Raw genomic sequence first — 21,996 nt, 5'->3', positions numbered from 1 at the left:
CCTTCCCTTTTTTTTATTATTTAGGGGTGGGGAGGAGACTGGGGCGGGAAATGATGTAAACCCGAATCAGTTATAGTTGTGCCTGTAAACAAATGATTAATTGATCGAACGTTGTGATGTTCGCAGTCTGACAATCAGAACGCAGAAACAGAACAAAAAAGGGGAAAAAAATGGGGGAAAAAATAAAAAAGGAAAAGGAAAAAAAAATGTAGAGAGAGAGGAGGGGAAAAAAAAAGAAAGAGAGAAAAAAAAAGTTGTAAAATATGATGACCCAAACTGGACATCCTCATCCAATCAGCTCATAAATGGTAAGTGATAAAAAATCTTTCTCCTACAAGCTGTCAGCAATATGTGTGCCATTTCATTTGACGTTCGGACGTCGATTTTAAAAAGTATCAGTCGCTGCGTGCTTACAACGTGTACACCCTGATTTCGTGGCTTTACTCGCTTAAAAAAACCCGACCCACCGTGCCCGTAACGGAGCTGGCACGACCGAACGGTAAGGAGAGGGCTCCTCGGCCAGCCCGTGGGCCTTCGGAAACGTCCCCCACATGTGGCAAAGCCGGGCTTTTCCGAGCAGCGCAGCTCCCGGCAGCGCAGCAGCCGCCCTCCCCTGCCCCGCTTCCGTGGCCCTGCAGCACCTCGGCGTGCTCGGAGCCCGTTTTCTTCCACGCAATTCCGCGTTAGCGGAGCGCACCCAGATCGTGAACTTCACGGCTCTTAACCCTTTCCGTGCGCGGCTGAAAAATCCGGGCAGGGGCTGCTGGCGGCTGGGGAAGGGCGCGGTGGGAGCGAGCGGCAGCGCCGAGCGGAGCGGCTTGCAAATGAACGTGACTCCGAGCTGAAGTGCAAATCCGTGGGCACGCGTTCGCCTTCGATCGGTACGGGAGAACGGCGTGCCTCCCCCCGGCCGCTCGCTGCCCACCAACGCCCGTTCCTTCCCTGCGCGGTTTCTACGTGGAGAAACGAAAGGCGGTGCCCACGTCCCCGTGCCGGTGCCACCGGCCCTGCCCGCCCCGCGGCTCTGCTCCCCGCTCTCGGCTGTCGGATCCAAGCGATGCTCCCTCGTGCTTCCTCGCAGGGCGGAGGGCTGCTTCCCCGGCCCAGAGCGGCACCGTTTCGGAGCTGCGGGGGCACATAGGTACGCCGCTCTCTCTCCCGCCTCGAAAACAAACAACAAAGCGTTGCTCAGAACCCATCTCTTTCAACGTTGCGTGCGTTTGAACCCTCTTTTTTCTTCCCCCCTCCTCCACCCCCCAACCCCCCTCCTTTAGAGGTGCTCGCTGCATCACCCGAGGAGTTCAGCAGTGGGAACTCATTCCCTGGCCCTACACCGAGTGCTCCACGCACACAGAAAGAAAGGAGGTTCGCCCCAGCCCGTACCGACCCGTACGTGTGCGGCAGGGCCGCCCGCCATGCGCCCGCTGCCAGAGGAGTAACAGAGGAGACTGAAACGCAGAGGAAAGGCGAGAGCGAGATGGGCAAAGCCGAACAGTAAAAATAAAAAGAGAAAATGGAAAAAGAAAAAAAAAAATAGAAAAAAAAAAGAAAAGGAATGAAAGAAAGAAAGAAAGAAAGAAAGGGGGGGAAAGGGAAGAAAACAACCTAGGAGAGTAATAAATCATTAAATAAACAGGAATTTCGGTCCCTTCCTCATACCGGCCCGCGAGTAGGAAGTGTTTTCGCAGTGCTGTTGTTTGTGTCCTCAGCGGGCCGTGCTGCGGGCTCCACTCTAACTGTGTGCGTTTTCTCCAGATTCCGACACAGCACCTTCCCTCTCTCGGAGGAGCAGAAAGGCGCAGCACGGCGCGGGTAATCTGGTTGTCCGCGCTAAGCAGGCGCTGGGGAAGGAAGGATAGCGGGCTCGGGCGGGGGAGAGGAGGCAGAGAAAGCGGCGCGGCCGAAAATCCACCGTAGGCATTGAACGTGGCAGCGCGGGCCGGCCCGAATCCCCCTGACCTCGGCGGCGGCGGCGGAGGAGCCGGGGCCGGGAGGAGGGCGAGGGCCCCCGCGGCCCCCGCAGTCCGCTCCCCTCAGCCCCCGGGCAGCCCCCGGGCAGCGGCGCGGCCCCGCTCGGCAGCGTGCGCTCGGCCACACGTCGGTCGTGCTCGGAGACGCGGGTTTTGCTGTTTCCATCCGTCCATTTTATTAGGGACACATTAATCTATAATCAAATACACCTCATAAAATTTTTATTGAAAGGCATAAAATCATTACAGAGGTCTTCCACCTGTTTTAAAACAACACAATGGGCATCTCTTTCAAAACGCGAATCCTTCCCAGGGAAACTTTCCGCCGGGGGGGGGGTGGTGGGGGGGGGCGGACGGGGGGGACGGGGACGGATAATAATACCCGCACACGCTCTGAAATATGGAAGTGCCGCAATGTGCTTTTACTGTAACATTTTCCTGTTTTATGAGAAGTCGTTACAGTCCCAGCTTGCGACGGTTTGTTTTTACAGGCAAGAATCCCCCCTTCCCAGCGGGTTTCCTCGGCAGCTCGGAGTGTGATTAGCAAGCCAAGGCCGTTGGATGTATTTAAACACCCTGCCTCTCATTGATTAAGAAATGAATGGCAGAAATCACTCGGAGGAGGTGAAGAAATAGTCCGCGGCCGTGGGCTGCCGGCTCGGCCACGCCCGGCGCGCCCCGGGAAGGGCACGGGCAGGGAGCGGGGCAGGGAGCGGGGCAGGGTGGGCTCGGAGGGGGCATCGGGCGGCGGGCGGCGCGGGGCGGTGCGCTGCGGTGCGGGGCGGTGCGGGCGGCCCCGGAGCGGTCCCGGGTGCGCCGCGCGGTGCTGTTGTTGATGATGATTTTTTTTTTTTTTTTTAATCACAGCAGCCCCAGTTTAGCGGATTGATTTACTCGCAGTATTGGTAAATATGATCACGTGGGCTCCGCAACCAATGGTTGAGGGTTGCAGTCTGCAAAATACTACGATTGTTCTCAGGGAGGGTATCATATACAGTTAACAGTGTAACCTTTTATATGAGTAAGAGGGGAGCCTAAAATGTCGTCTAGTGGCACCATAAGTAACTATTATGTCGATTCTCTCATAGGCCATGAAAGCGAAGAAGTTTACGGGAGTAGATTCGTCCAGGGGGGTCACAGTGCGACCTCCAGGCCATCAGGTGTGGCAGAGAGTTCCGATTTTTCCTCCTGTAGCTTTGCACCAAAATCCACCGTGTTCTCCACCTCCTGGTCCACGGTTCACCCGCAGCCGCCCGCGGCCATGACCGGGATCTACCACCCCTACATGCACCAGCCCCACTTAGGGGCAGCCGACGCCGGCCGCTACGTGCGCTCCTGGATCGAGCCCTTCCCGGGCTTCCCGGGCGGCGGCGGCGGCAGCGGCGGCGGCGGCGGCGGCTCCGCGTCCGGCTCGGGCTCGGGCTCCTCCGCCGGGCGCCACTACGGGATAAAGCCGGAGACGGGAGCAGCCGCCTCCTCTTCTTCCTCCTCCTCCTCCTCCTCCTCCAAAAGGACTGAGTGCTCCTCGTCCCGAGAGTCCCAGGGGATCGCCGTGCCCGAATACACGTGCGGCACTTTCCTGCCGGAGCCCCGAGAGAAGGCGGCCGCCGGCAGCGCCAAGGAGCCCGCCGCCTGCAGCCACAGCCCCGGCCCCGGCGGAGAGCCGAAGGAGGAGAAGCAGCAGCAACTTGACCCAAGTAAGTGGGGAAGGGGAGCGAGAGGGGAAGAGCGGCGGGGAGAGAGGGAGCGAGGGAAAGAAAGGAAGAAAGAAAGAAATTGCCCCTTTGATTTATTGCCGAAACCTGTAAGGCTCGAATGTGCAAAACTGATAGTTTTACTAACCTATAAAAACGTCTAGACGCCTACCCCAGCGCGAGCAGCAACAAGCACCCATAAAAGACTCCACATAACCACCTACCATCAAGACATCATTTGTACAGTAAACAGACCGGGGCATTAAGGCTTTTATGATAATTCTCCCGAAGTTGTGAAAACAGTCCATCCTTCGTTAAATTAATTTAACGACCTCTCTCCCCCCCCACCCCACCCCCCCGGCTCCCCCATCCCTTCCCCCCCGTGCCTCCCTTCTTCCAGATAACCCCGCGGCAAACTGGATCCACGCTCGTTCGACGAGGAAAAAGCGTTGCCCCTACACTAAGTATCAAACTCTGGAACTGGAGAAGGAGTTTCTCTTTAACATGTACCTCACCCGCGACCGCCGCTACGAAGTAGCTAGGATTCTAAATCTCACCGAGAGACAGGTCAAAATCTGGTTTCAGAACAGACGGATGAAAATGAAAAAGATGAACAAGGAGAAAGGCAATAAAGGAGACTAACGCCGGGGTGGGAACGCGGCCGGGGAGCGCAGCTCTGGGGCTGAGGTTGGGGCTGTGGTTTTTTCTTTTTCTTTTATTATTATTTGTATTTTTATTTTCGGTTCGCTCGGGTTTTATGCTTCCCCTGCCCCCTCGGCCCCGCGTGCGTCTCTCCTCCCCCCCCCCCTCCCGCCCCCCGCGCCCCCGCCCCAGGATCGTTAAATCAATCCGGTCTTTTTTAGGTAGAAGTGAAACGTGGTCTGTGTCAGGTATTTGGGGAAATGTTGTCTTGCTCGCCGACGTGTTTGCAGAGTCGCTTCCCCCCCCCCCCCTCTCCTCCCCCCCGGGCCGTTCGGTCGGTGGTGTTGTGAGTGCACGTTAGCTTCGGGGACTTTAGCTGATGTTAAGTGTTCGACATGTCTCTTACAAGTGATGTAGTTAGGTAGTTCCTTTGCCAAAATAAAGGTAAGGAAAGTAATTATAATAACGATAACAAACTATATATTAAATCACAGTGGCTTCGATCGACGGCAGCGCTGCGTCGTCCGCGATTCATTGAGAGGAAATCTCGCCCCAACCTCTGCTTTCTAGGTCTAAATTTTTTGCAATAGATGCCACCGCGAGGCCACGGGATGCCCCCTCCACCCCACCCCCTTAGTGCACTGTTAGGAGGTCGTCTCCGATTCGAAGCCATTTGCAATAGGCCTCACGTTTCCCGAGCTCCGGCCCGGTAAATGCTGTGCGCGCTCCCACGTCCCTAACTGCCGACCTGCTGTATCTGTGTCCGTTCTAACACAATAAAGGCTGTCGTGACCGAACGAGAGCGGAACTCTGTGCGTCCCCGCGCCGCGCTGAGACCCCCACGGCCCGGACTGCGGCCGCTCGGGGGGCACCGGGCCGGGGTGGGGTGTGGGGGGGGGGGCGGCCCTCTGCCTCGCCGCTGTGTGCGCGGGCGGTCCGCGGCTTCCACGGGCATCTCTTGGGATCGTTTGGGGAACGTTCCCGCATCGCTCCCTCGGAGCCAACGAACCAAACGATGTTATCCTCTCAAATCTTTTTTTTCCTTTTCCTTTTTTTTTTTTTTTTCCCTTTGTTTTATTTTATTTTATTTTTGCTGGCCGTTTCTGATCCGCGCTCTCTGCTCGGGCTTTGTTGGCGAAAGCCCATTTCGCGGCACGTCCCGTGCCTCCAACATTTATAAACATCCACGGCTTTATCGAGATAATTGAGATGAAGTTCATTGTAAAAAATGCTTTGTTTAAAGAGCAACCATTAAAATGAAGGACCCGTAAATATTTACGAGCGGCTCGGTTAATTCGAGATTAAGGGGAGAGCAGAGACCTGGTGTTTCATGGCTTTTACCTCTCTCTTTAAAAAAAAGAAAGGAAAAAAAAAAAAGAAAAGCCAGCCCATGTAGTGCCAGGAAAAGGTGTTGCATTGCTTCCCATCCATTGTCGAGAAGATACCTATAATTCTTTTAAAACAGGAAGAACCGCGGTATAATAAAACCATTGAGATGGCTAGACGTCTGGACCTAATGAGTTTACGATATGCTATGGCGCTTTTCTTTGAAACCACCTTATTTTGAAGTTTGTGTTTGTTAGAGGGGGAAAAAAAAAAGCCAAAAAAAAAAAAATGCAGACGAGCTCGGTCTTAAAATCTTGGACTATAAATTTCGATATGTCAGCGTTAGGCCAAGGCAGCGGGCTGGGCAAAGGCACGGGGGTCACGGAACAGATTTTACAGAGCGCACCGATCTGTTGAAATGTATTTTATTGGGTATTCTGCCGCCAGGAATCCCACCGCCGCGATTTCCAAAACCACCGTGTGTGTGCTGGGGGGTGGGGGCGATCTGTGGCTCACGGCGTGCGCGCAGTATTTCTGCCGTAGAACGGCATCGGGAAGCTCGGGTAAGAAATCGTCCCAAAGCCCACGCCGTTTCCTTTCAGTACTTCATCTCGGGCACAGTGACGTATTCGAGCTCGGATAAATATCTTCTTCTTTTCCCTCTTGTTTTCCCCCGTATTTCTTCGGCTTCTCCCTCTCGCTCCGCGTGTTCGCTTCAAAATGGCAGAAAGCAAAAGCTCCCCGCACGGCTCTTCCGCGTCAGACGGCAGCCCGGTTCGGTCCGTCCGCAGCGTTACTGCGGGGCTGTGCTCAGCACGCAGCGCCGGGCGGCTCCGCGCGTCGCGGGGCGCCTACACAAAGAATCCTCCTTACTTTCGTTTGCATAAATCAATCTAGGGAGACGTAAGCGCACGGGTAAACAAAATAACGTGTTCAAGACAAAACCGTATAGCTCTGAAACTACCACACATGGAGTATCTGTGGTGTAATGTGTGGGGAAACATGATCGAAAACGCGATAGCAGAGCTCTTCAAAGCCCCGGCGTCTGTGCTGGCTGCCATGTGTAAGCGAGGCGCATTCTTTGTATGTAGTTAATTAGAGCACTGGCAAAAAATTAAAAGAAGGTCACAGAAATGTGCTAAGTAAATGGCACTGGGAACGCCGGCAGACGAAACGAGAAGAAGAAGGAAAAAAGAAAAGGAAAAAAAAAAAGAGAGAGAGAGAGAGAGAGAGAGGCAAAGAGGAAAAGAAATATATATGTATAAATTAAGGAAGAAAAGCAAAGCAAAAACAGAAGAAAGGAAATGAAAATCCGCTCGTGGCTGAGCGCGCTGACAGGCGGATCAGAGCCGTGCCGCTTCGTCGCTGCGGCTCTGGGGTCATTGGGATTATGGAAACCCCTTCTCGGTGAAGGGCTGCGCGGGTCACCGCCTGACCGTGCCTCCGTCCCCCTTTCTGTCCCCGTCCCCGTCCCTGCCACTTCACGCCGCCAGAGGGCGCCCGCGCTCCACTCTACCGCCGGAGCCGCGCCCGCCGCCCGCGCCCCTTTCCGCGCCCGCGCAGCGCCCCGCGCCCAGTCGGGGTAGCCGCGCTCCGGCTCCGGCCCCGCGGACGCGGACGGGCGCGGCGCTGCCCGCGGGACCGCTGCGGCTTTGTGGGGCTGCGGGGTCCCCGACCGCCGCTCCGCGGGAAGCCGCGCAGGGCTGAGCGGGGCTCCGGTGCCACCTCCGCAGCCCCTGCCGCTATGGGCGTCAGCCGCTGTGTTCTCCCGCAGCAGCGGAGATCTGTGTGCTCCAACACCCGGGAGTGAGGGGTGCGTTCGGGCACCGCGGGGGGAACGCCCCGTGGTCCCCATCCCCGGACGGGGATCGCTGCTCCCGGGGGGGGCCGTGCTGAGCCGGGCCGTGCTGTCGTTATGCCCCGGCTGTGGCCGCCCGGCCGCACTCTCACCGGGCCACCGGCAAGGCCCGGGCTGCGTCCCCGCGGTGTCCCCCCGGGCATGGAGGTGCCTTGTGAGGTGCAGGGGCGGCTTCCGAGACAAAGGGAGAGCCGGAAGTGGGGGTGGGTTGAGGTGCGGGCCGCGGTGGGGCAGGGGTCTGAGGCGGCTGTTACGGAACCACAACGTTGTTGTCAGTTCACACCAGACGGTCACACGTGGCTCTGACAGGCCCGTCTAGCGTTTCACCTCCATTTTCTGTGTGTTCGGATCAGGACGGACTCAGGCTCCTGGGGGTGTCTGCCCTCTAAAGCTGCTCCCGCTGCGGGAAAAGCGGTTCGCCGGGAACCTCGGTGGGGACCAGAGGACGGAGACGGCGCATCGCGGAGCGCTGGGAGCGGGACCGTGCAGCCCTTCCTGAGAGGCCTTCCCCCGTCCTGGAGCCCGACGGGCAGCGCCTTCCTCCCTTCCTCCCATTCCTTCCTCCCTTCCTCCCATTCCTTCCTTCCTTCCTCCCTGCCCGGGGACTCGCTCGCTGCTCCTTTCGCCCAGCGGCCCCGCGCTGCTGCCCGCGCACCCACCCGCCCTTCTTCCTCCCCCTCCCTGCCTCGCTAATGACGTCCACCGAGGGTGAAATGATGGAAAGTATATTCATGGGCATGATTTCCATTAAGTGTCAATTAACCTGGGGCCTCAGCCATGCGTGCACGGCGTCAAGGGTAAATGTGCATCTCATTTCCCAGCGCTCCGCTCTCCCGCGAGGAAATGATCCGCAGGGCCCCGGCCCCAAGAGCCGCCGCCCGCCCCCCCCCCCCTCCGCCCCCCCCGGACGCCCTCCGGACGCCCCCGGCTCCGCGCACCGGGCGGCTGTTCCCTGCGGGCTCTCTCCGGCCGCGGCTTTGGGCCGGCCCCGGGCAGCGCGCCCGCGGTTATCGCGCGGATCTGCGCGGCCTCGCCCGCGCGGCGGGGGTTCGGCGGCTCCCGGCGGGGGGAGCGGGGGCGCCTCGGCCGGGGTGGATCCGGGCAGGGCTGGGCCGGGTTTTTTTCTTGCCTGAGGAGCGGCACATGTAAACTGAAGCCAAAAGTCCCCCCTGAGCTCATGAGCGTGCTTGCGTGTGTGTGTGTGTGTGTGTGTGTGTGCGCGCGCGGGCTGCTGTGTGCCTAATAGGAAATAGTAAAAGCAGTGAGGCAGGTCATTTTGGGAGCGATTATATTCCAGCCCCGGTCACCGCGCACACGGAGAGCAGGAGAGGGGAGCGCACGGGGCGCGGCGGCGGCGGCACCGGGAGAGCAGCGGAGAGGCACCGGCGGCGGCACCGGGAGCAGCGCCCCGCGCCCGCTCCCCGCCCGCCGCTGCCCCCTCCCCGATGAGCTCCTACTTTGTCAACCCGCTCTACTCCAAGTACAAGGCGGCGGCTGCGGCTGCGGCGGCGGTGGCGGCGGGGGAGCCTCTGCCCGCCCCGTACTACGACTGTCACTTCGCGCCCGAGGTGAGCGGCCGCCACGCCGCCGCCGCCGCCGCTCTGCTCTACGGGACCGGCTTCCCGCAGCCCGGCGGGGCGGGGGGCGGCGGCGGCGGCGCGGACTTTTACCATCCGGCCGGGGGGAGCCCCGCGGCCGCCTACCAGCCGCCTCCTCCTCCCCCCGCCGCGCCTCCGCCTCCTGCCCCCTGCAGCGGGGTTACCTGTCACGGGGAGCCCGCTAAATTTTACGGATACGATAACTTACAGAGACAGCAGATTTTTACGACACAGCAAGAGGCCGAGCTGGTACAATATCCTGACTGTAAATCGTCCAGTGCTAATATTGGCGAGGAACCAGACCACTTAAATCAGAGCTCGTCTCCCGCTCAAATGTTTCCCTGGATGAGACCGCAAGGTTGGACGCAGTCGACGTTCGCTTCCATCTCACGTCTGAGTTCGAAACTTTCTTTTCCTCCTCCCTCTCCTCTCTCCCCGCTCCCTCCGTGCCTCCCCTCTGTGCCTCTCGCCGCGTTCCCGCGCCGCTCTCGCTAACGGAACTGCGGGAGGACCGCGGGGCTGGGGGTGGGGGGGCTGCTGAGCTCCCGGGGCACGGCCGCCGGGGGGGAGCGCGGGGCCGGGGGCGGTCACCGGGCGCTGCCGCGCTCCCGCAAACTGCGGCGCCGGGGAGCCGCGCTTAACGCCGCGGCCGCACCCCCGCGCACCCGCGCTGCCGGGCGCCCCCCGCGCTCTCTTTTCCTCCGCTCCCCCCCCCCCGAGGGACGTGCGGAGGCCCCCGGGCGTCGCGGACGCGTTGCTCCGAGCCGCCCCAACCCCCGTGTTTTTGTTTCGAACAGCAGCGCCCGGGAGGAGGAGAGGGCGGCAGACGTACAGCCGCTTCCAGACGCTGGAGCTGGAGAAGGAGTTTCTCTTTAACCCCTATCTGACCAGGAAGAGACGAATCGAGGTGTCCCACGCCCTAGGACTCACCGAGCGGCAGGTAAAGATCTGGTTTCAGAACAGGAGGATGAAGTGGAAAAAGGAGAACAACAAGGACAAATTCCCCGCTTCCAAGCAGGAGGGAAAGGAAGGGGAGGCCAAAAAGGAAACACATGATCTGGAAGACGACAGAGCCGAAAGCCACACGAATTAAATTAATTTTGCCCTAAAAGCCTTTGTGAAGGGCCATCGGGAACGAGGAGCCCACGGCCGCAGCTCCGGGCCCGTCCCCGCCGTGTGCGTCCCGCGGGGCCGCGTCCCGCCCCACTCCGCGCCGTGTGGGTTCGGGTTTGGGTCCAACTGCATCCGGAGCGATCTCCAGATGTCCGCTCGTCCGCTCCTCCTGGAAATCTGATAGCGAGTTCGCAGCAATACATTTCTAATGAGATATATATATATATATATATAAACAGATACTATTTTTTTTTTGCAATATTGAAAGACGGTGATTGCGACGTACACTTCCTAATGATAAGCGCCAATAAGCGAGACATGTACCAATGCTTTATTAATCAAACAAGTGCACTTGTACTATTTTAATTCTTGTTATTTTCTAATCTCGAATAAATTAAGGAAATTTAATAAATTTTGAAGAGCAAATCTTAGAAATATATCAAACTTTCTACTATCGATATTTGATTTAAATAAATCATAATTATTCAAATATAAAATCTATCGGTTTCCTGGCATCCTTTCTGTAATCTGCTCCTCCGATAAACTCTCGTACCTCCGCATCTGCCCTCTCCTCCGTTCCTAGCGCCTATTTGGGCGGGGGAGGATCTCGAAACGGCCCACTTGAGACAAAACCTGAGGGGGCCCCCAGTCCCAGCCGGGTCCCGACGCACCCTGACGAGGGGACGCGGGGTGCCAGGGCCCCCTGACCGAGCTTCCTCCGTGGGAGAGCCCCTGCTCCCCGGCGCTGGGACCACGCTATATGCGTGCTTGGGCCTCGCAGCTTTTTGCCTCCATCCTCACCGAGGGGCTCCGCCGCGGCCCTACCGTGCGGTGCCCCCCGCTCTGCGGGTCCGTGAGCGCCGGGCCGGCTCCAGCCTCCCCCACGGATCTCGGGCAAAGTGGCTCGTGGTCCCATTGCAGAAAAGGACGTTTCAGCAATAAATATCTTGGCACTGTTTCGGGGCGTTTTTTCAAGCCGTAGGGCAGGGCGGCGGGGGCAGCCCGTTTAGGGGCAGCGGGAACACGGTACGAAGCCTTACAAAAATGTCTGCGCATTTTTCCCCCCCCCTTCTCACGCCTCCATTGTGCGATGTTCGCTGAAGGCCCCGCAGGACGCGGTGCGGTGAATGCGACCGACTCGACTCCCATTATGTGCCCCCGAAAGCAGCGGCGCTGCCGTCGGAGCGGGATCCCTCCGGCCCCGTCCTCCCGAAGCCGCTCGCGAAGGCCCCGAGATGTGCCGCGGCCTCGTCCCGCATCCCCACGGCCGGGAGCCGCCCGACAGGAGGGGACGGTGTGCGGGGGCTCGGTGTGCGGGGTGGGTTCGTGCAGCTACCCCTCTGCTCCCAGCCGGCAGCCGCGCTCGGCTCAGCTCCAGCGAAGCTGCAGCTCGGGAGGGAGGCAGAACCGAGCGGAGCCATTGTTCTGGTTTGTTTTAATCACGTAACCGATTAAAGCTTGCAAACGCGTGGAAACCGCGGCAAAGCCGAGAAGGCACCGTTTTGCTGCACGCTTTTGCGTATGCGCAGCGGTGGCCCGGTGGCCGGGAGCGATGCGGCTCCGGGGCCCGACTGCAGCCCCGCGCCGGGCCTCCTTCTGCCGCTGCCCCGGGAAGAGCGCAGCGGAGCCGTCACGGCCCGGCGGAGCATTTCCCGAGCCGGTATTCGTCCGGGAAAGAGCCGCTGCCGACGTTGTTTTTCATTTCCAGACAAAGGGAACGAAATTAAAATATTCCTGACGAAGTTTCCGTTAGCGTTGCCCTCCCAGGGCCGGCTGGGAAAGCAGCCACGCACACAAACCAACGCCCCGGTGCGCACAGCGTTTGCAAAGGCCTCGTCCTAACGGGGAACTTCCCCTTCTCTCTCTCTCTCTCTCTCTCTCTTTTACATTTAGTTAGAAAAGGAGGAAAACAAACCAAAAAAAACCACACACAAAAAAAAGCCTTGTTGTGAACTGATGAAGATATTCCCCGCCCGTAGCTGGCAGCTCCATCTCCCCTTCGCTTTCGTTTAGGGTCCTTCTCAGGAAAAGCGAAGCGAGGCAGCGGTTGCCCAACGCGCCCTCGGCGCCGTGCAGGGAGAAACGGAGCTGCGCGGGGCCGCGGAGGTGGCGGTGCCTCGGCCCAGCGGGCGCCTCATCCGAGGGCGTGTGATCCCCTGCAGCGGTGTGACAGAGACCCCACGTCGTTAGCGCAGTTTGGGTTTTTTTGTTAGCTTGGTTTTTATTTTCTTTCCCGGCAGGTTCGATCAACGCGCGGGGCACAGACAGAGGGCTCTGGCTGTTCTCTGAACAGAAATCGAGCGAGAGCCGCGGTATTCGTTCGCCGCTCTCCGTGACGCGGGGCAGCCGTAGCCCTTTCCGAGCGCTTTTTGAGCTCCCGGGTTCCACGCGGCCCCGCGGATGCATCGCGCCGGGGCTCGACGGCAGCGCGACCCGCGGGACCCCGAACTGCGGGGCGGGCTGCGGCATCAGCTCGGTTCGGACTGCCTTTAGGGCACTGACGGTTTCGGCTTCAGTAGTGGGCGCTACAGGAAACACGTTTTCTCGTAGGGCCCGGCTGTGGGTAACGCGGTCCGAAGCCCCTTTCGTTAAGGCAAGGACAGGACCCGCGGGCACGGCGCCGAGGGGCCGTTAAGCGGGGTTCCCCCACCCGGAGTGCGGCTCAGCGCTCCTCTCTCTCCGGAGCTCCCCGCCCGCGGGGCCCCGACAGCCGCTCGGGGCGCGCAGGCCGCGGGGGCAGAGAGTGAAAAACACGAGCGCAGCGCGCAGGCGAAAGAAACATGGCGCTGGGAAGCAGTATGTGCAAAATCCGCAAGGAATTGCAGTAAATTCCTTTTTGTTTGAAGAAAATTTACAACTTGGTAATAGACCTTTTTATGACCTATTTGGGCTCGTCATTGGCTGCGGCTGGTCATGTGCAGGCAGCGAGCGCTTTCATGGCCTTTTCCTGATTTCCCTGGCGAATTTCCCCCTGCATTCTGCCTTCAGAGAGTCTCAGCCCCTCTTTTCCTAACCTTTGTCTGGCTGAGGTGTATGGCAGCCGCCGCGATGTCGGCGCGGCGCTCCCCGAACCCCGGCGCTCCGCGGCCCCGCGACGCCTCTCCTCCCGCGGCGCTGCGCGGAGCCGCTCGCAGCTGCCCCCCGGATTGCTACGCGGGCGCAAAATGGATTACAGCGATCGTCCCCGGCTCTTCGGCACGCGGGCGCTGCCGCCCACCGGTAAGCGTTCGGCTGCCCCCGGCACTGCGCTCCCGCGGGCGGAGCTCCGGCCCCGCTCGGTCACCTGTCCCTCGGAGCACCCAGCGCTGCGCGGTGCAGCTGCGGGACCGTTAGCGCGGCCGTTATCGGGGCTGCCGTTGCGCCGGCTCTTGGTGTGATTAGCGCGGACGGAGGCTGCCGCTCGGGGCGGCGCGGAGGAGGCTGCGGGGAGAGCCCCGGCCCCGCGCAGAGCGGCGGAAGGCTGAGGATCGGGGCGCGGAGGCACCGCGGTTCTCCCGTTAAGTGCCCCTTCGCCGCGGTTTGGTTTCCCCGCAGGCTGAAGCGCTGCGCCGTGTTTGCGCACCGCGTTTTCGCATAGCGGAAGGGCGCTCGTGTAACTTCACACCTAACAGGTGTCTGAGCGGCAGCGCCGGGGGCGGAGGACGCGGGCGGCCCCGGAGAGCCGAGCCCCGTCCTGCCTCGGCAGCTCCCGCCCGATCCCTGATCCCGCAGCCGCGGGCGCGCCCGCCCCGCGGGGCACAGCGAGAGGCTCCGGGCCCGGCTGCTCCCGGCGGGGCAGCGCGGAGAGGAGGAGCGGAGCAGCGGGCAGATAGCCCGGCTGGCTAAACCGTGGGCGAGCACTCGATAAAACAGGTTTGGTTTGAAATGTGCAGAGGAGATAGAACGATCACGTAGACGTTATCCACATTGCCTGCATATGCGCATAGATCCTATACCGCATTGCTTATATACGGGTGTGTATACCCGGATCTACATTGCCTACGTGTGTATATGTGCTTGTCCGTCCCCGTGTTTCTCTCTACAGAACGTACTTGTAAATATATTCTTTCAGAATGTGTGTATCTATACCGTATATCTCCTCCGCACTTTCAAAACGCGCAATCGGAAGCTGCAGTGCCGCGTTGGGTGCTCCCGGCGTCGCTCAGGGACGGAAATGCACCGTGCCGCTGCACTGCAGGAATTCACCACGTCGTCATTTCCCCCGAAAGCAGCCACACGTTTAACGGCGGAGCAAAACGCCGCAATTAAACCGGGCCCGGGGAGGGTGTGCGGGTGCGGGACGCATCCCTGGACGTGTTCGGGAGGCACGGAGGGATCCTTCTGTCGGCCACCCGACGCCCGCAGCCCGAGGAGCCGCGCCGTGCCCGCGCCGGGACTGTTTGGGAGGAACCGTTTGCAGTGTTGAAACGCTCCGGGAAACTTGGAAAGTGTGTTGTGTCGCGTTAGGTTTTGCTCTCGGAGCCCCTCCTGGCCGGCACGGTAATTATAGCTGCTTCGTAATAAATCTCGGCCACAGTTTCGGAAAATCTCGTCCTTGAGGTGTTTTCAGATGATACGCAGCCTGCGGGCAAATAAGACAGCAAACGCAGGATGTTCGGACGGGTTCTGCTGCGCGTGTGTCCATACGCTGACACACGCAGAGCCACAGATGCATTTACGATCCCACTGCTGTATGTGGGAGGTCAGCATTTCTTCCTCCTAAACGGCTCCTTCCTTCCTTCCTTCCTCTCTTTCCTCCTTTTTCTTTTTCTTTTCCTTTTCTTTTCCTTTCATTCCCCTCATTAGCATTAACGCACACATACGTACGTGCATTTCCTTAAACATACCTATGTGTGTCCTTTCACAACAAACCCTTTCTGCACGCCCGTATGCACACACGGCACCTACGAGGACCGCACGGTTATGCACGTTTCTGTACCTGCAGAGCGCCTGCAGCCGTGTGGCTGCGTTGGTGCGTTGAAATGTGTGCAATTCCGATTTCACGTCCAGATTTCTCACACCTGCTTCATTTTCCGACGTGTGTAACAGAATTTATGAGACTCTTAAAAAAAAAAGAAAAAGAAAAAAAAAAGGGAACAGGCGATGTCTAACCTATGCTTTACTGACGTAAGAGCTATAAAAAAAAAATAACAACAAAATATGACCTCCAGGAAATGGCAGCGGGTTCTGCGGGCGGCACCCACGTACAGCCGGCAGCCGCACCACGGGGCTCCGCCGAGGCCGGGCCGGGCCCCGCTCCGCTGCCCGGGGCAGAGCTCGGACCCCCGAACGTGGGGGGCTCGGAACGAGGGGGGACGCGACCCGCGGTCTCAGATTGATAAAAGCAACGCACGTTGGGTTTGTGCTCCTCAACTCCGCTCATCCCGCCGATTGGCTCGTCTCCTGATAATATTTCGCTTTTCCCAAACAAATATATTTCTCACGGGGAGTTTTATGGGCGATGGGGGGAGAAAAAAAATCGGAACAAAGACAGTATTTCACCCCCGGGTTGGCAGGCAGCTGTTAAAGGTATTTACGGCTCTACTGCAGTGCGGCACTCAATGCTGTGTGGTGCGAGGGAACAAACAGGAAGCGGGAGGCAGAGATGAGGCACAATAAAGCGTGCAGCGGGAGCGGGGCCGGGCAGGGCGCAGAGGAAATGTCCCTGGCAGAGAGAGAGGCAATAAAAGGGCATTCAGCGGCAGAGGGGCTGCGCGCAGCACGGAACCCCCCCGGATGCCTATGGGGGAGGGGTCCCCGGGGCTTGGGGGGAGCAGCTCTAGTGCCTCCGTGATGTGCCACGCCGGCCGCCCCGCGAGGCGGACCCGCGGAGGTGCCTCCAGGTGTGCCCGAGGGGGCTTGCGGAGCCCCCCGAGAGCCCGGACACGTGGCTGCGGCGCCGCCGTCGAGGCCCGGCCGCGGGCGGCCTCGCGGGGACGATCCGGAGCGGCCCGGCCCCGACGGCGCGGACCGGGGACACCTGCCCGCCCTCGGGGCCGCCGGCCCGGGCGCGCTGCGGCCGCCGGGGGCGCGGCGGGGCCCGCCACCGCCACCAGCCATTTTGTGTCCCACGGCCTCTTCCAGGAGAAGGCGCTGTAGGACAAGCCTGGCCGCGATCCCTGCCCGGGAGAGGGGCCCGCCGCCCCCCGCCGCCCGCCCCGTGCCCCGGGCCCCGGCCCCGGCCGCGGCCCCGGCCCACGCCCACGGGAGAGACCACTGGAGGGCGGGGGGCACCGCTCGACCCTCCGCCGCTTCACTGGGGAGGCCCCGGAGCTCTCCCCCTGTCAGTTGTCCTCCCGCCTCCACCGCCGACCCTCCCGCCCGTCCTGAGTCCTGCGTACCCCCCGCCTCCCCCACGGACAGCGCTGGGGGCCGGAGCACAGCGCCCGCTGACGTCGGCCCTCTCGCCTCCCTCCCTGCCCCTTTGGCTCCGCGCCCCCACCCCACGCAAGCCCGTGCCTCGCGGCTCTCCCTGCCTCCGCCTCACTTCGCTGTGCCCGGGCATGACCCTGGCCGCCCCCGGGGCCGTTCCTGCCCGAGCCGGGCGCTCCCATGGCCCCGGCTCCCCTCTCTAGCCCCCGCCCCGTGTCCCCCGCCCCGCGGACCCGCGGTGCCGCCGCCGCCGTTCCCGTTTGATGTCGGGGCGCGGCTCGCTACCGCCCTGCCCGCTCCCGGGGCTCCGCTGCCGCCGGGGCCGCCCCGGGCCTCTGCGTGCCCACATCCTGCACGGGGAATGGGCGGAAAGTCGAAGCAGCGATAAAAGCACGGAGCGATAATGCGTTGGACGCTATCAAGGCGCGCAGTTGTTCAAAGAGAGAGTCGGAGCCTGTCATTTTGTGGCGGCGCGGTCCTGGGGGCAGGATGCTGTCGTAGCGTCTGGCACGGAGCAGCAAGGGCGACCCGTGCGATTCCATTTCCCCAACCCTTTTATCGCAACCGTTGCCGGAAGGAAAGCAATTATTATGGGGTTTCTTCATTCCACACTTTATCCGTCTCCAGATCATCAGCCCCGAAAACGGGAGCTGCCATACAAGCCCGGGGAAGGAACTGGCCAGGGCTTCAAAGTCAACTTTCGCATCTGCATTTTAGAATAGGAAATGTGAAAATCCTCCTAATTCCCCCTTCAGCATCTCAGGGCTGCTATTATTCAATTGCAGAACAGCTTACGTCGTGCCTAGATCACAGGGAGCTGCCTCCCTCCCACCTACCCCTCGGATCCCACAGTCCTTTCCCATCCCCGCACCTCCCGGACGCATTTGCCCTCAGCCCACGCCCTCCCCATCTTCCAGGGACTGACGGTTCCCCTCTCTCCCCGTTCTTCCCACCTCCACCTCACGAGCTCTGCCGGCCCTCTGAGCAGCCAGGGTAGCAGCCACCTGCCCTCGCAGCGGGCGGGAGGCACGGGCCGGGAGCCGGTGGGTGATGCCGAGTGGCTGAGGGCATCGAACAAGAGTCGAACAAGCTAAGGAGTCGGGCGAGAACTAAGGGCCCGTTTTAATTAAACTCAGACTTCGGTGCCTGGGATCACTTCCTCGGCCCAGCGAGCGCAGAGCAGGGGAGACCCCGCCCCGGCGTTAGGCAGGTGCCGGCCGGTGCCCCCCGCCGCGGGCCGGGCTGTGCAGAGCAGAGCCCCAGAGGCAGAGTCGGAGAGATGTGCTGCTGTCCGCGGCCGTGCGCTGCCGGACCCCGACGGGGCGACCGTGGCCCGTTCCCCCTCGAGAAGGACCACCCTCCCCGGCCCGGGCTTCAGCAGCTTTGGGCCGCTTCGGAGCCGTGATAGAGAGCTATTGCCCGGGTTCTTTGTGCGGACGCGGCCGTGAGACTCCAGGGACGTTTGACTTCCTGTGCTCGGGCTCCTTGAAATTCTCATTTGCTAACTCACACCCTGCTCCCTTCACACCAGAGCTGTTTTATTGTTTTATAGCTCTCCTCAAACTTCCAGTCCTCAAAGATCTAATTGCGGCAGCCTTCACACTTCCCTCTCTCCCAAAGCCCGGTGCCCGCTGCTCCCAGCAGTTTGGTCGCTCGCAGACGCCCCTCGGTGCCTGGCGAGCCCGCAGCCGCGGCACAGCTCGAACGGAATGAGCCAAAACCACTTTCCAGGGCCGTCTGACTGAAATGCCACAAACACCCGGGGGGGGGACGGACCCCCGCCCCGCGCTAACTCCGCGTTTTGTCCCGACGCGCTCCTCTGTGCCTCCAGAGGTGGCACTCAGAGAGGGGTACCGCCCCCCGCCCAAGGGACAGGGAACACACCCACCGCCCTGTGGGATGCTCCCCCCAAAGCCGTCGCGTAGCTGACCAGCCGCCCGCCCCCGCACCCGCTTACAGAGCAGCCGGCGGACCTTTATTTAGCGAATAAAAGTTTAAAGCCGAAGGTTATTTATGGTTCCGCAGAGATAGGTCCTGAGTGGCTATTTAGGAGCACGTGATTCCAATAAACTTTGTTTTATGGCTTGAGAGTTGACAAGCCAAAATATAATTCCCACCATAAATTAGTTTAAGAGCGTACAAGTGCAGATGCTTTCGTTCCTGGAAGCAGTAATCGGGGAAGTGTTAGCAGGGATTCGTCTGCGGGAATGAGGCCGTGCGGGCAGCCCCGCTCCCCGGTGCCCCCTCTCCCCCCGGCCCCGCGCCGGGCGCGCAGTAAGTCGGCGTCAGCCTCCGGGCTGCGGTGCCTCCGCGCCTCCGGGCACTGCGGGCGGGGAGATGGGCCCCGGGCTCTGCCTGCGGGAACGGGCAGGTAGAGATGGGCCGGGCGGGGCTGGGGGCTCGCTGCGCCCCGGCCGAGGCTGGCGAACGTGGTGAAGATCTTCATTGAAACTGGCCTGGAAAAAAATAATAAGAGGGAGACAGAGAGAGAGAGAGAAAGGCATAGTATTGTAATGTTTGGAGTCGAAGAGCTGATGATGTTGCACTGACCTCGCAGTGCTATCCGGAGTGCTCAGAGCTAAAAGAAATACATATATATGTATGTGTGTGTATGTATGTATGTATGTATATAACATAAAAACAATCCAGGGAAGCCAGCTATCGATACCCGGGCTATTGCTGTTGTACAACGGCTCCCCAAAATAAACCATAGAGATGCAATATTGGAGTTGAAGATTGGCTTACAGCAAAAGAAGAAAACAAAACAAAACCGATACTGGCGTTTTCCTTCTAAATATACGGTGCTTTTGGGGAGCATGAGAGCGAATGTGCGTTTTTGTCTTCCTTAATGTTATATTTGAACTCAGTTCTTAAAAGATTGGAAGGAGAGTTCGGGTCAGATTCATCCTTCTATAACGCAAACAAAGACGCGTGGCTCGAGTTTACTGTTGGATAATTGTGTGATCTTAAAGGGAAACGGGCTCTGAGCGGTCCGAGATTTGTTCCCATAGAGTTGTCGTTCTGCCGCTCTTAGCGTGGATGCGGTGCTGCTCTGCACACCGTGACGTTTTCCGGGCGACGTTTTAGCGAAGGCGATCTGAATATTTCATTTAGAAGTGACTGAAACGCCACAAAACGACCCCCCCAAAAAAAGGCCTTTGTTACTCTTTCATTTTTCCTTCCCAGCGGTGAAAGAGGGAGTCTGGCTTTCCACCCCTTTAGTAATTATCAGCTATAAAATCTGGACTATGTCTCTAAAAGGTGAACGCTCACACGCAGACCGGGAGGGCGCTTGGCCGAGGGATGCCCGGGTGCCGCACGGTCTCCTCTCAGAAGGGGTTCCCACCCCACCCCACCCCACCCCATCCCATCCCACCCCACCTCATCCCACCCGCCCGCCCGCCCCAGCACCGCACTGCTCGCGGGATGCTGCCCGCTCCTCTGCCTCCATCCATCACCCGCGTTCTGTAACACTTCTCCAGACGTATCACCCGCGTGTGGAATACGGCAGTAACAAACGTTTGTATTGCAACAGGTCCGGCACCATGGAAGGGCACCCTCGGTAAGTGACCTCTTATTTCTCTCGGAATCGGAGTGCTTTGAAAGCACCGTTTCTCCCCCTCAGAGCGGAGCAATGAGAAGCGCCGTATCTGTGCCGCATGTGGCTGCCAACAACCAACCAAAGCCGTGTCAGCGCGTTAAGGCTTTGGGGACCGTCGTGCGGTGCCACGTTGCGGGCAGCCGTGGTTGAGGCAGAGGGGTTTATTATAGGGCTCGCAGGTGCCTGGCTGCTGCCGGGAGGCTCGGGGCGCTGCCCTCTGCTCCAGGAGGCTCGGGCCGGAGCCGTGCTGCTGCCTCGTTTGGAGCAGCCCGGGCAGGAGGAGCGGTGGCGGTGCCCGGGCCGGGCAGGCAGTGCTGCGCTGTAGGGCCGGACGGCAGCGCCGAGGGCGGGCGGGGGGGGGGGGGGGGCGAGGGAGGGGGCACGGGGGAGGTGGGCACGGTGCGGAGGGGGCGGCTTTCTCCGGCTCCGTGCTGGTCCGTGCCGGTGCCGCGCGAAGCAGAGGATGGGAGCGGCGCAGTGTGCTGCAGGACACGCAGAGAGCCGCTGCACGCGGCGGTGCTGCCGTTCCGGCCGGCTCTGCCTCGTCCCTCAGACGGAAGGGGAAGGCTGCGGTGTGTTGTGAAGGTTCATTACGTGCGCCTTGCCCTCCCCGCTCCGCAGGCTGTGCTCCGATGGGGGAGCGCGCAGGAGCGGAGCTCTGTTTGTTTGCGTTTCTCCCCGTTTCCTCCCCTGCTCAATAAGCTCTTTCACTACTTCTCGCTCGGTTCTCGTTCTCGTTTCACCCTACGTGGCGATGTGGGTTTTCGAGCCCTTTAAGTGCGAGATAAACGATTGCCCCGAGCGCTGCGTTTTTGGGTTAGTCCCGTAGGTAATTCCCTGCTCGCACGGCCCCGCGCCACGGAGGTGCCCTTGGCGTTTTGTTTTAGGGCCGGCCCTCAGTGTACGGATTACTCGTTTTCTGCTAACGTACATTTAGCGCGAAGATTATGAACCGGAATACAAAAAGGCAGATAGATCAAAAGCCCTCTGCATGGGCAGTTGAACAGGAGGTGAATATATAACGCTTTTGTTCATCAATAACTCTTTGGCTTTGACCTGTCTGAGCAAGTCGTGCAATAAGGTGAAACGCAGGTCACAGCGTCTAACAAATATGAAAATGCGTAGGATGAGGCAGAGAGGGGGCTGCAGCTCCCCGGCCCCTCCGCGTCCCCCCCGGCGGCTGCTCCGCTCCCGGGGCTGCCCCACGGGCGAGCTTTGGGGGGGGGGGTTGTGCTCCCTGCCCCTTCGGTCGGTAGTTAATAGAACCCCGGGGGGAACCCCTCCCCTCGGCGAGAGGAGGAGAAACCAGGAAGAGGCTCTGAAATAGTTGGGAGGAGGCTTAAATAAGCCAGGGGAAGGGGGGGGGGGGGAGAAAGAAAAAAAAGAAAAAAAAAAAAAGAAAGAAAAAAAAGAGAAAGAAAAAAAAAGGGAAAAAAAAAAGAAAGTAAAAAGAGAATGGGGACGCAGGGTGGTTTCGAGGTGCACTTGCTGTGAGGATGGTACCACCGCAGCCGTAGCAAAGCAGCTGTTTCCAAACGGCATCCCCAGCTCAGGCAGCTGCGAGATGGAGCCCGGCGAGCAGAGCGGTGCTCATCGCTCGGGTGAACGCGGCAGCCCCAAATCCGCCCTCCGCAGCGCCTGGACGTGCCGCACCCCACCATTATCTGCCCTTATGTCGCCTGTTTCACATAGTGGAAGGAGAAGAGGTTGACCGCGGGACAGCAGCGAGGAGCTGGGTCAGGCACAATTCGTGAACTTTGGTACTCCAGTGTGCTGCTGTCGGCAAAGTAAAAATAATGAAACTTGGTGATGTGTTTGCAAATGATTTGGGATGACCTCTCGC

The 21,996-nt window shown here is 59.9% G+C and overlaps 4 protein-coding genes and 1 long non-coding RNA gene across 11 annotated transcripts in view; 3 read left to right on the top strand and 2 right to left on the bottom strand.

The window, feature by feature from the left end:
• Positions 1 to 73: 73 nt before the first annotated feature.
• Positions 74 to 2,136, bottom strand: LOC101751440 (immediate-early protein IE180-like). Its single transcript, XM_040704147.1, has 3 exons — positions 1,960 to 2,136; positions 1,660 to 1,830; positions 74 to 1,162 (listed from the first exon to the last, which is right to left on the bottom strand). The coding sequence occupies exons 1-3, from the start codon at positions 2,134 to 2,136 to the stop codon at positions 449 to 451; spliced, it is 1,062 nt and encodes a 353-aa protein (XP_040560081.1). The 3' UTR covers positions 74 to 448.
• On the top strand, positions 1,034 to 5,103 carry HOXD9 (homeobox D9). 4 transcript variants are annotated; one of them, XM_046943713.1, is made up of 6 exons: positions 1,034 to 1,141; positions 1,275 to 1,812; positions 2,462 to 2,594; positions 2,838 to 3,667; positions 4,065 to 4,351; positions 4,801 to 5,103. In XM_046943713.1, exons 4-5 carry the CDS (start codon positions 3,010 to 3,012, stop codon positions 4,304 to 4,306), a joined length of 900 nt encoding a protein of 299 aa, XP_046799669.1. In that variant the 5' UTR covers positions 1,034 to 1,141; positions 1,275 to 1,812; positions 2,462 to 2,594; positions 2,838 to 3,009; the 3' UTR covers positions 4,307 to 4,351; positions 4,801 to 5,103. The 4 variants fall into 4 exon arrangements, with proteins under 4 accessions (XP_046799669.1, XP_046799668.1, NP_001383929.1 ...); XM_046943712.1 differs by having other exon boundaries at positions 4,065 to 5,103; NM_001397000.1 differs by lacking the exon at positions 1,034 to 1,141 and having other exon boundaries at positions 1,677 to 1,812.
• A 3,665-nt stretch (positions 5,104 to 8,768) lies between these two features.
• HOXD8 (homeobox D8) lies at positions 8,769 to 10,698 on the top strand. Of its 3 annotated transcripts, NM_207177.2 has the most exons (3): positions 8,769 to 9,058; positions 9,299 to 9,446; positions 9,886 to 10,698. In NM_207177.2, the coding sequence occupies exons 1-3, from the start codon at positions 8,936 to 8,938 to the stop codon at positions 10,179 to 10,181; spliced, it is 567 nt and encodes a 188-aa protein (NP_997060.1). In that variant the 5' UTR covers positions 8,769 to 8,935; the 3' UTR covers positions 10,182 to 10,698. The 3 variants fall into 3 exon arrangements, with proteins under 3 accessions (NP_997060.1, XP_015144875.1, XP_015144874.1); XM_015289389.4 differs by having other exon boundaries at positions 8,769 to 9,446; positions 9,889 to 10,698; XM_015289388.4 differs by having other exon boundaries at positions 8,769 to 9,446.
• LOC121111234 lies at positions 10,510 to 15,208 on the bottom strand. The gene is made up of 2 exons (XR_006939816.1): positions 15,120 to 15,208; positions 10,510 to 14,762 (listed from the first exon to the last, which is right to left on the bottom strand). It is a non-coding gene; the product is annotated as an uncharacterized LOC121111234 (long non-coding RNA).
• HOXD3 (homeobox D3) overlaps positions 13,175 to 21,996 on the top strand; it is a 27,887-nt gene continuing 19,065 nt past the window's right edge. For both annotated transcript variants that reach the window (XM_428765.8, XM_046943756.1), the window contains exon 1: positions 13,175 to 13,420. The gene's annotated coding sequence lies outside the window, so the exon portion shown is untranslated. The remainder of the gene's footprint in view (positions 13,421 to 21,996) is intronic.

This window comes from Gallus gallus, chromosome 7 (assembly GCF_016699485.2).
Source record: "Gallus gallus isolate bGalGal1 chromosome 7, bGalGal1.mat.broiler.GRCg7b, whole genome shotgun sequence".
Classification (NCBI taxonomy): Eukaryota; Metazoa; Chordata; class Aves; order Galliformes; family Phasianidae; genus Gallus; species Gallus gallus.
The sequence above is the reverse complement of the archived record's forward strand: the minus strand, read 5'-3'. Positions and strand labels throughout refer to the sequence as shown.

Coding starts and splice junctions, on each gene's coding strand:
- LOC101751440 (XM_040704147.1), bottom strand. CDS start 2,136: ATGGAAACAGCAAAACCCGCGTCTCCGAGCACGACCGACGTGTGGCCG. Junction 1,831..1,959: donor CCTCCGCCGCCGCCGCCGAG/GTCAGGGGGATT, acceptor GCGCCTGCTTAG/CGCGGACAACCAGATTACCC. Junction 1,163..1,659: donor CACTTCCTACTCGCGGGCCG/GTATGAGGAAGG, acceptor TTTGTTTTCGAG/GCGGGAGAGAGAGCGGCGTA.
- HOXD9 (XM_046943713.1), top strand. CDS start 3,010: ATGTCGTCTAGTGGCACCATAAGTAACTATTATGTCGATTCTCTCATA. Junction 3,668..4,064: donor GCAGCAGCAACTTGACCCAA/GTAAGTGGGGAA, acceptor CCCTTCTTCCAG/ATAACCCCGCGGCAAACTGG.
- HOXD8 (XM_015289388.4), top strand. CDS start 8,936: ATGAGCTCCTACTTTGTCAACCCGCTCTACTCCAAGTACAAGGCGGCG. Junction 9,447..9,885: donor TCCCTGGATGAGACCGCAAG/GTTGGACGCAGT, acceptor TGTTTCGAACAG/CAGCGCCCGGGAGGAGGAGA.